At 38.4% G+C, this 11,468-nt stretch overlaps 2 protein-coding genes across 10 annotated transcripts in view; one reads left to right on the top strand and one right to left on the bottom strand.

Moving 5' to 3' along the window:
* LOC111255009 (double-stranded RNA-specific editase 1-like) overlaps positions 1-11,468 on the bottom strand; it is a 23,065-nt gene extending 11,597 nt beyond the window's left edge. For 3 of the 5 annotated variants that reach the window (XR_015317154.1, XM_086974957.1, XM_086974959.1), the window contains exons 1-8: positions 11,329-11,468; positions 3,253-3,305; positions 2,786-2,921; positions 2,314-2,435; positions 1,792-1,923; positions 1,066-1,211; positions 448-566; positions 171-335 (exon numbers count right to left, since the gene is read on the bottom strand). Coding sequence is in view for 4 of the 5 variants with exons in the window: in XM_086974957.1 (XP_086831083.1) it covers positions 171-335; positions 448-566; positions 1,066-1,211; positions 1,792-1,923; positions 2,314-2,435; positions 2,786-2,921; positions 3,253-3,305; positions 11,329-11,416 (961 nt within the window). In the remaining variant the exon portion in view is untranslated. Of the gene's footprint in view, positions 1-170; positions 336-447; positions 567-1,065; positions 1,212-1,791; positions 1,924-2,313; positions 2,436-2,785; positions 2,922-3,252; positions 3,306-3,739; positions 3,881-11,328 lie in introns of those variants that run through there. The other 2 variants (XM_086974958.1, XM_022816606.2) reach the window with 2 other exon arrangements.
* mRpL22 (mitochondrial ribosomal protein L22) lies at positions 4,182-7,778 on the top strand. 5 transcript variants are annotated; one of them, XM_022816617.2, is made up of 4 exons: positions 4,182-4,338; positions 5,377-5,527; positions 5,792-6,096; positions 7,462-7,778. In XM_022816617.2, exons 1-4 carry the CDS (start codon positions 4,280-4,282, stop codon positions 7,595-7,597), a joined length of 651 nt encoding a protein of 216 aa, XP_022672352.1. In that variant the 5' UTR covers positions 4,182-4,279; the 3' UTR covers positions 7,598-7,778. The 5 variants fall into 5 exon arrangements, with proteins under 5 accessions (XP_022672352.1, XP_022672353.1, XP_022672354.1 ...); XM_022816618.2 differs by having other exon boundaries at positions 4,191-4,320; XM_022816619.2 differs by having other exon boundaries at positions 4,243-4,392.

Below are 11,468 nucleotides of genomic sequence, written 5' to 3'. Positions count from 1 at the left end.
ATGAGAAACATACATTCAGGAGATGATTTTTCAGCATTAATTGGGCTACATGAAACGTTTGTCCATTGTTGTTCAATAGCTAACCGAACCCCGATGTTTCTCATTCAAAAGCAGTATGAATAGCTCATTAATACAAACGCAAGAATTGTACCCTCAATTGGGCGACTTACCGGCGAGAACCTTCCACGGCTTCTTATCGGGCCTGTTGCGCATCACTTCTTCAAACTTATCCAACATTTTTGTCCCAATCCTGTCCGACAGGTTTTGATTAGCCTGGTGTCGCGGTATTGTGCCTTGGATATCTGCAAGAGCGTCCTCCGCCAATGACTCTGAATCTGTTACGCGAGACACAGGACAGCAAGGCGCATTTAAGGGAAGCAGTTTCTTTTTATTCATCTCATATGACATAGGTACATGGACGAGAGACGAGATTAGACCGTTGGTTACCTGCAATAGGTGTCCCCATAGCGATAAGGGCGGATCGTGCACAGGCATGCTTTGCCTGCTTCTTGTTTGCACCGAAAGCCCGATAAGTAACTCCTTTTACGGTAACTGTCATTGTGAACCTACGATTGAAAAGAAATCATGAATGTAATGGACTGGACAGTCAGTTATGCTTGCAGCCCATCAGCGGATAATTCATTAGAGCATTAATATGGATAAATAGATTAGCATTTATATTAACATGGAACCATAGGGGAGACTTCTTAAAAACGTTCAAATCGTCAAGCAGATTTATTAGTTTATCTGTAGCCATTCCTGGTTATTTTTACTTATGTTTTATCTTGAAACTACGGTGAACAAGTGCATGATGAATTCATATGTTCTATGCTATTTATATACACCTGTTATCTATCTATCTATATAGATGTCTCCACTGGACCCACGAGTCCAAAAGAAACAGGCGACCTAGGTAAACGGAATCAAATCATCTTGTAACCAGCTGTTAAAAGCTATTTACATTATGTTCACACTCGAGTCGCACGTTATCATGGCATAACCAACTACAAGCTGAGTTCAACATCAAGAATAGCGTTCGTCGTTTCGTTAGTAAAATATATTTACCTTCTGGGGAGATTTACGGGATCTTCTGCGATACATTCGTACACGGCACTTGTATCCATTTCGTTTAGTATTTGTACCGGGGTTTTACCAGCTATTGAAATGGCACTTGGCACGGCCTGGGTTGAAGGAGCGGGATTTTGCGTATCCTTCGGACAATTATGAGCAGATTAGTAAAAATAGAAGGTGCGAATTGTCACCTACGGATCCAGCTGACCGATACGTAATTATTAAGGTATAAAATAGCACGGTCGGCTTGATATGAACACTGTGTAGAAGTATTGTGTAATAGATCTAATCAGAAGAGTTAGAGCCAAGAACCTTTAATGTTTTTTTTATGATCGAAAACGTGTGAGATGGTATTAATAGCTTCACTCCGGTGCCAGTGACAATGAAACGACAAATTCGACAAAAACTGTTTAATGTGCAAACAGTAATTGGTCTCCACTCAAAATTGAGTACGTGTTATTCATATATTTTGCTGCTATGCTCATGCTAAGTTCTTCCGCCTGAACACAAGCGATTTTGTGAAACGTCCTTCTATGAAGTGATCTGCATTGGAAACTAGAGAATTCATTACGCAGTAGCCTTCAGTTAATTCATTGCTACTGAACAGTTCTTAACGACTATTAATTCATTGGGTAAATTAGTCGGCCTTAGCTAGAAAATACACAACGGCGAGATTATTAAAACTATGCTAAAGAAACTATCCAAATCGTAAACACTCACCGGGGCGGTTTGTGCCGGTGGAGGTGCAGGCGCAACGGGCTTCTCAGGGGGAGCAGGCTCCGGCATAACAATACCTCCCGGGCCCCTGGGAGCATCTTCGATATACTGGAGGCTGGAATCGTTCAGTATCAACTATGGCCCAAGTGCGAACATTTGCAACCAAGAAAAAATCACCTTCGTGAGAAACGCAGTAACTACCTGATTGTTTATTTGCAACATGGACGCATATAACAGTTGGCATAAAATATTCAGGCAGAAGTAAGATTGTAATAAAAATATTCCAGTTAGTCTAAATGTTTATGCTTGACAGATCTAGGAAATGTTGTTTCCATACGAAGAGAGGCACCTTAAATTTCGAAAAAAAAAGTTGTCGAAGGGGTGCACGGTACAATTTATGTATATATATATAAAAAAAAAAAAAGGCTGTGATAATATGAAACAGGAATGATTTTCGAATAACATAATATTTTCTTACAGACCCACATTAACTCTCGGGCTTAGAAACCATCGCAAAAGTCTTACCTTGAGCGCCTCGACGGCTGCGAACTGTTTTGCGTGCTGTTTACTTTTTCCCAGGCCTGAGTACGTACGCCCATCCACAACGACGCTGACGGAAAACCTTGGCTCATGCGCAGGCCCGCCTTCTTGTCGGAAGGATAGGTTGTAACGAAAAAAAAAACAAAAGCTAGACAATGAAAAACGAATTTTCTTTTTGTTAAGATACTTTTAGTTACAGCTCTAACTCATGGAAAAAGCAATTGAAACTCCCTCAGAGTCAAAGGTGTCGTGAGCATGCGTTAGAGATTTCTTTACAAACATAAAAATGATTATATCAAGGGAAAACTATACATTTGTCATATTCGTACAACGAATTATTAATTTAGATACACATTAGCATTATGGATTCTGTTCTGTTAAATGTTATGCCTATCTCAAATCGTAGCAAACTATACAATGTCTGGTGGATGTTCTCACAGCAAAAAATGTGAATCACCTGTACGTTCGATTTTGAAGTTAAGTCCAGGACGAATCGTGTTGAGATACTGGAGCGGGCTCGACCGCGGATCCAGTTTGATGAGGCGCGGCTTCTTGGGCTGCTTCGGCAGGGTGCCGGGCGCCAAGGAGCGCTTCTGTTTGACGCACATAAAATACACGCAGTTAATAATTTAGATTTTAAGTCAAAAAAACGAAGTCGCTCGAAGCAACACCCCACAGAATGATTATGCTTCTTACAACGTGTTCGACTGTGCCACTATTAAGATCATTAGATGCTTTCAACTCGGCTCGATGACCCAGACATATCTCTATCTCTTCTGACCATTTTAAATGTTTGAAAAGAAATAAACACTCGGAGCTTTTAACTCTTATCTATCTCATAATATCTATTTGCGTTGTTAACTGTCACCAATTATATCAGAATGCCTTAGAAATGTGTACATTTTATTAACTACAGTGACGTACCATCCCTCTGTCGGTCATCTCCTGGTTATCTTGTGGTGCCTGTTGATAGTCAACTGAAAGTACCATATTGACACATGTTCTAATTAACGATCAAAATTTAGAAAAAAGTACACAGAAAAGCTTAGCGCTGTTTCTCTGGATTTTTTTGGATCCGTCTTCAGTCAATGGCTGAGCATCATTCACGTGTACGTTTCATTAGCCGATCTTATTGCAAATAGTGCTTTACGAAATTAGGTGGTCTCTTAGAGGTAAAGACAGGAAACCGGTGAAAAGAATTCCTGACAAAAGCTCAGCTGTGATAATACAGGTATACTAGCTGGGGATCTCTTCGATGATTCGATCTTTTATTTGGTAGCTTTTATAGAAAAGGCTGATTTTAACTGCTGCGACTATCATATGAGTACGATGGTTACTAGGAATACAACCCTGCCACAAATACTCTGCTATACACATGACGTAGATTAGAAAAAACATATAGGACACCGACCCGATGGAGGCATTCTGATTATCAACACATTGATTTGGCACCATAAACTTCACGATTACCATAGGGAAACACAATTTTCTTATACACAATTTTTCATCCAGAATACAATTTGTATACTTCGTCTTTATTAGGTGGGCCAGATAGCCCCGGGTATTCCTAAGCTACGATGCGACTGACTTGCAGTTCAATAAAGCGGCGAGCCAGCCAGCTCTGACGGCTCTCTCCGAAAAGTTATTCAAAGAGATGATCACAAAAAATGGTGCAAATTTCTGCCTGAAAAGCCTCTAACCAACAACAGACGGAACCAGTCGCTTGCCAAAATTCATACTATTTACTAAACAGTAGAAAGCATAAAGAATTTCTTGATGGTCGCTGATTGATCATAGAAGTGTTCCTCCAAACGGGTTTTCCAGGGTTCGGCGGCTTTAATGGCGGCCATGTAAACAATCATCGAGCAGTCCCTGAGCGACCGCATGTGAGTATGTTCCCGGCACGGTGTTTTTCGCGCTTACAAAACTTATCGAATTGATAAGTTAGTAAATGTGGTGCTCGCTATCTGGAATACTGTACATTTGCAAGGTGTGGGTGATCGAAACGCGGTAATACGGTTTTTACACTGTTAAAAGAAGGCTCTAATTTGAATGGAATAATAGGTACGAGGACAGTGAAGTTAATTAATGCTTTTGCTACACGAAGGACAAATGGCATAGATATAGCAAACTGCTATTACGACCAACAGTCTCACCATGGATACATGATATGTAGATGTCTTAAGTAGTTAGTATGTTAATCTAAGTAGGCACTACTCAAACGCAAAATAATATGGCGAAAGGCCCATTTGATCGAATGGAGTTATCTGTGATAACTATGCCAATTCTATCATTATTGGATGTAGATTATATCCTTTAATTTAATTTCAAAGAACAACTCTATTAAATGACCGAAGAGTATAAAGTTGCATTTATTTCAACATGTTGGTCAACGTGACCAATGAGGAACTTGAATTGCGCGCTTAACCGCGCGAAGTATAATATGCGCATCCACAACATCGAAATGACGTCACAAATCAAGGAATGTTGTTCAAGCTTGTTAAATTAAAACCAATAATAAACTATAATCAATAAGAAAATCCTAAAAGATTGTAAGTTGATTGGAAAGGCACTACCGTGCTGCAACCTGCGTGAAACCTGCATGTTTCACTAATTTTGTCACGTACGTTTTTAGTTTTCACCGAATATCTACATACAATCATTATATCGTTTTATGATTGTATTACTCAATTTGTAGCCGTTTTTGGTTTGTATGAGTAATTGTCATAGCCCAGCCAGACTATGTCGAATGTATTTTAAATAATAAACACGAATAATAACGACCCAAGCTATATTCGGTACCGTCCAATAGAAAATGCCTATTACTGCTCTCTATAGGGCGTTCTTTATTCAAAAAACATAATACACAACGGGTATAGGTGCATTACATCCAATCATTTCTTTCTCCTTGCAGTACGCTCAAAAAAATAATTTCAGCTACGTGCGAACATGGTTATACTTTACTAGCTTTAACTAAGCACGTATTTGGTGTGCATTAATAATTTTCCTCAAACCAAACAAAACCATTATTCCCAATGCCCGTTTCAGCGGAACGATGTTCGCGCGACCCGTACGTGGATTGCAGGCGATCGCGCGAGGCTTTTATACCTCACACCCCGTCTCTGCAAACGCATATGAGATGCCGAAATGCAGAAGTTGGGAGGAAAGGAATACAATTATCCATTCGCCAGAGGAGGCAGTAAGTCTCAGTTGTTCATTTTGTGATTAAAAAAAACTATCTTACCAACAGAGTCTTTTGTGACATACAGGAACATGTAGTTCTTCGAGCTTTGCTTACCCTCACTGTATGGTATAGTGGTACAAATGAAAAAGTTACTGGAAATGCTGGTTTCGAGAGAAGGTTTAATTACTATTATTAGTGCATTGTAAATGTTATGTCACGAAGAAAAACCATGAGTCGGTATGTTGAAAGCATACGTCTGTTTATTTTTTTGTCTTGCAGGTAAATCCTTACGTCTGTCATTACCGCGCACAGAATCATTATAGCGTAAAAAAATTCCTTCCGATCACATGGAAGATCCGTGGACTGTCAATCGACGATGCAATTGCTCAGATGGAGTTTGATAACCGCAAAGGAGCAAAGATTCTTAAAGAGGTTTTAGAGGAGGCACAGGATTTGGCCGTGAAGAAGCATAACATCGAATTTCGCTCAAACCTCTGGGTGGCCGAGGCATTTGCAACGAAAGGGCAAACAATTAAAGGACTTAGAAAGCATGGGCGGGCTAGATTTGGCATCATTGAACACAGGTAAGCTTACTGGTAACAAAAAATAAAAATTCATAAGTATGTATATATCTGTAACGAAAGTTTTATTATGTAATAGTGTAATTGATAGCAACGGTAGGACTCGAAAGCAGGTTTGAAGGTCCTTGCGCCAACTGCGCTAAATTCGTGATTACAAGATTTTTTCCCTATTCACAACTAGCTCGTGTATCGATTAGCAGTCTCTATGGAGCTTCAAAAAGATCTGGACAAACTGCTTACACAGCACTGTGAAAATACCACAAAGTAACTAAGACTAAAATTACTAAAAAACTCATTAGAAAGGGGCAACGTCTTACGTCTTAATTATCCCAACATGTCTGTGGGTGAGCAAAATCATCTTGGTGCGGACCTCAGATGGACCTTACCATGAAAGTAAGCCAGTGCTTTCTGAAGTGATTTTCGAGACAAAGTTCGTTCAGAAAAACGACTTGGCTTGCCCCACCACCACAAAGATATCTCGATTTTGACAGAACGAGATTTTCTATCGGTTTTAGTAATCTAGAGTGCCGTGTCTAATGAGAGTGACGACACATGATTCAAGTGGTAAAATCACATTAAGGCAAATATATATATATATATTAATAGCATGTTGTCACCAGTCTGTTATTTCAGACAAATTCGATAAAACAGAAAATAATTGATTAAAATAAAGGTATATTTGTTGAACATGCAGCCTTTACATGCGCAATTCTAAGCAAAATTGAACCGACAAGAAAGACGGGTTTTGCTTAAGTTGGGCTTAAGGTGTTCTCTTGACATTTTTAGCGTATGTAATAACTTTATTTGTTATACAGTGTACACTAAATGGCACATGAAGGTGTCCTTATGTTGTTAAATGAACATAGCCATACGTGGCGGTACAGGTTCGAAACCGGGAGCCGACATATTCATCCTGTGCTGAGAGAAATTAGCTGTATGAAACAATGCTTGATTAAGGAAATTTTAGAGGAAAAATTTAAAACAATGATAAGTCGATCAGGTTGTTGCATTTGGATTCAGGTTTTTCGCTCAATGTGGCTTGTTAACTCAAAGTGAAGCTCGCGATCCTGGTGCACACCTTGGTGCTCTCGTCTGGGACCATGTAACTATTTTCCAAAAGTCTAGAAATTTGTTTCAGAGTGGAATCAAGAACTTCATCCAGTTGCTCACATTTGTTTCAGCTTTATATAAAGCAACTGGACATTGTAACTTATAAGAACGATTCGTATTATCTATGAGATCTGTGTGTCGTCCCTTGGTAACGATTCACCAATTCCTATTGCATACCTTTCAATTCCTGCTAACCTAATTATTACCAGTTATAATAAATTTAGTGCTATACATGCTATCCTTATATCCGCGTTTCAGGTACGCTCACGTATATGTTCGTTTAGAAGAAGGACAACCACCGAAATGGTATTATGATCCGCCGCTGGAGCCTGACACGAAGCTAAGAATGTTTGCCAAGGAATTAGAAGAGCGCTACGTCATGTACAGCATATAGAATTTCACTGGGGCATTATATATGTCAAGCTGCATACGGCCACGCGCTGTGCCTGTGGGTAGTACTTCTATAACGAGATGGTAATTGTCATTTTCATGTAGATAGGATGCAATCTTTTTTTAATTAGAAAATAAAAAAACTATATAAATAAAGGTATACAACTCATAAAAAAGAAAAGAAATCGATATTGTATCTTTATTATGGCAACATATTATTTCTATATTTCATAAACAGTAATCAAAATTTTTGAAATAGGCTTATAGCTACATGTCATTGATGTGCTAGCGGTCCAACAGGAGTCCAGAGAAATTCGCTTATATTCTGGTTACTCTATTTCGCTTGTCAACAGTTTTTCATTCCAAGACTAACCTAATGTGTAAAATCAACATTTAGACGTATTGGATTATAAAGAGTAATATGTGTAGGTTACCTTCATTGACGAATTCATGTTTTAAGGGGCATAGAATAAATAGAGGTAATATAAATAATAGAGGTATCTGAACACGATATCAAATTCGTCAATCAATAATCAATTACGATAACAAAATTGGTTTATTTATATTTGTACTAAAATAAATTTACAGTAGAATTGTAATGTTGTCTACGGATAAAGATCAGTTTTTCTTTAAAAAACGATATGCAGTACAACGAGTACAACAATGTGATGTCTTAGCTTTACCTGATATATACTCCTATATACACATTCCTATTAACTTGAGTTGTGCTCTGGGGCTGCGTATCAGCCTTACCTCCCCCTGGCTAGTAATCGTGTGATTTGACTCATAGGGACTTTCCATAACATTTGTTCAGCTTTTAGTTTACTTCTAAAAATGCAACTTTCGGACCGGCGAAACCGTGTTGGAAAAACGAGCTTGTTGTTTTGTTTTTTTATAGTGCAACAGAACTACGATGAAATGCGGAAAAATATTTCTCCCATATGGCCCGACCTTCTAAACTTTGGTCAAAGGAAAGAACCCAGAAGCTCGAATTACAGTAATGTCTGACTTTGCGCACCCAAAGATTGGGAAATTTGGTAGCATGGGAAATTACTATTAGTGTTCCTTTACTCGCAATGGCCCAGTAGTATTAATCTCATATATCATGGCGTTTTTCTGTATAGGCAGGGTGGCGTTTCTAAATCTAAATTTTTTCTAACTCCTTCCTAAAGCTATATCTAAACCAAAAGAGAACGAAATTTGTTCTGTGTAATAGAACTGTCATTTCTGACATTTATGTATATTCAACATAAACATCATTCACCGTGATTATTTCCCTAATTCAGAACAATATTCCTCCCTTAATTTACAAATATTGCTTTAATCGTAACTGTGCGTCAAACTGTTCGTTGGCTGAATTCGTTACTATTGTTTTAACACGCTTCAAACAGAAATACCAATGGAATTGAATTTTAGGCTTATAACAGGTAAAAAGTACCAAAAATGGAAGTTCGGAACGGGCCAAAAGCCCAAAGGTCTGAAAATGCGCAGAAAGTTTTCAGCGCATTTTCAGACTTTTTGGGGACTGTTATCGCTTACTTGAATGTCCGAGTTGAAAGAGTACATTTTGTTTTCCAAAAAAACCTTTAATTTCTTCGTAAGAAATCCAGGTGCGTGTAACATGACTTTAAAAACCGTTACGACGAATTCCTGAGCCGTCAACTAAAATCTGTTGACGACCTTCTGGTCCATCTCACAGAAATCTTCTTCAGATGACTTAAGTGCCGCATGAAAAGCAGGCCCTAGATTTCGGACTAAAAGAAAACTTTAATCTTGGTGATGTCATTGCGATTTTTTACTATGCAGAATTTGTTATATAGGTCTAATAAATAGCGTTTTTCGGGTACTAACAACGGCGAATGAACAAATACTCGCTACGAAAATCACTCCATCGAAGTTTGTCCGAGTTTAAATGTCTCACGTAATAGTCGTTTTAAAATGCACATCGGTAAAGCAGGCGTAATTGTTCCAAATGTACAGAGACGGCATACGCCTCGGAAAGAAGGCTAATAAGAGCTGATATGAGCAATAAGTTTGAAATTGAAAGTATCAACTTGAAACTTCTTTGGTCTCCTCTTTGCAGCTGCTCTGCACTGTCAACATGAACCCCATCTAGTAAACTATTTAGACTCGTTATAATGTCGCTAAAAAAAAATTAATTCGTAATTTTCGATAAACTTTATAATATTACACAACTGAATAAACGGTTTTCCAAAAGCTGCAACAACATTATATATATCAGACATTTACTACGAAATTTTATAGGAGAGACAACGCCATTTGGATAGAATAGCATTTAGCTAATAATTGGATGAGCGCAGGTTATGAGTTTCGGTCTAATTGGGCTCGTGTTTCAACAACGGACCATTAGAGTCCTCCATGAGCTTCTTAATGCACCCCACTGACCCTTATGGAAACAGTACAATCCGGTGTGCTTTGAAAAAGCTTATTCACTTCTATGTAAGAAGACAGAAGTAGTTTTTGGTTGGAAAATTGCCCTGATAACATGCACGGACTGTGGCAGGGTTGTTGTAAGACTCATGAAAAGAGCTGAATTCTCGGTAAATTGAGGATTTGCGTGCTCGAGTTGAACGGAATGGGATCTGTTCAGAGAATCACTTTCAGCAGACATCCACGTTTTTGACTAAGCGTAAATTTAGTCTTTCGTTCTGTGTGATTTATTTTAAATTTACTCAACGCATTTATCAGTTCGTCGGCTTTCGTAGTCGTATTGATCGGTTTCGGGGCTGTGGTACGGGACCAGCAGACAAACTAAACAGAACACCATACCTGAAAAGCGACCCCCATTTTGTGTCGAGTTGAAATATCGTTGCCTTGAACGGCAATGGCCGATAATTTGGCGAACAGGAAACGTCGTTTTGTCTAAACGATCTGGTAGCATGTATCATAATGTGTGACATAGCTCACATAAGGGTTCCAAACAATCTTGCTAGAAAGTAAAGAGCCACTTAGACTGTCAATCGTACCATCACAAATTTGATATGTTTCCTGTAGATAAATGATTCAAACTTATTCGTCACTATAGACAAGTACTTATTTGATATTGATATATACTTAAGATACCTAGGTTTTTTAACTGTAACTGGAAAAAAATGCTCGAACTACTGTTTGTGAAAGATGATATGAATAAGTAATTTTTTGCTCCCCACAGAAAACTTACTTATGACTATTTTATGCTATCCGGGCACATATTGACACAGCTTCAATATACATTTATATAAAAACGCAATGAAAAGACTTGACATTTTTGTCTTCAACTTATCCAAGATTTCATAAGCATTATGCTAATATCCATCTAATAATTCATTATGATTGTATCTTTAGGGGAGCGCTGTATATGTAATATTGTCGAACACGGAGTATACTAAGATGCGTTTATTTGCAACGATTCATTCACTCTAGATGTCCATGAAGCTATCTTAATAACCTATCACGTCCATCCACACTGCTATCACTTCCCTATCGCTAAGTGAGCTTATTTCAAACTTCTCCAAGCTATTTACTATAATAATAAACACCATTATTTTCTCATGCCTTTGAATCCAATCGAAAATACTCCATCAACTACCCAGCAACTATCTCATATTAGCGCACAAATTCTACCTAAATAAATGTTTTGAGTTTTGTGTTCAATTCTACTGTCTTAGCTAAACATTGCTTCAGACGGTTACTGGGCATCTCAGCACAGAACGAACCATCCATCCTCTCACTTACCCTTTCTCGTTGTTATTTGTCTCTGTTTTTGTCTGCTGCCTGCGTTTAATCGTGAAGTGTCTTCACCATAAATATGGGGTTCGCCCATTCCCTTTCACGCCTTCTCCCTCTTTGAATACATCTGTGCCGTCTGCCCTTTC

The sequence above is a fragment of the Varroa destructor genome, unplaced genomic scaffold, assembly GCF_002443255.2.
Source record: "Varroa destructor unplaced genomic scaffold, Vdes_3.0 BEIS01000007.1, whole genome shotgun sequence".
Classification (NCBI taxonomy): domain Eukaryota; kingdom Metazoa; phylum Arthropoda; class Arachnida; order Mesostigmata; family Varroidae; genus Varroa; species Varroa destructor.
The sequence above is the reverse complement of the archived record's forward strand: the minus strand, read 5'-3'. Positions and strand labels throughout refer to the sequence as shown.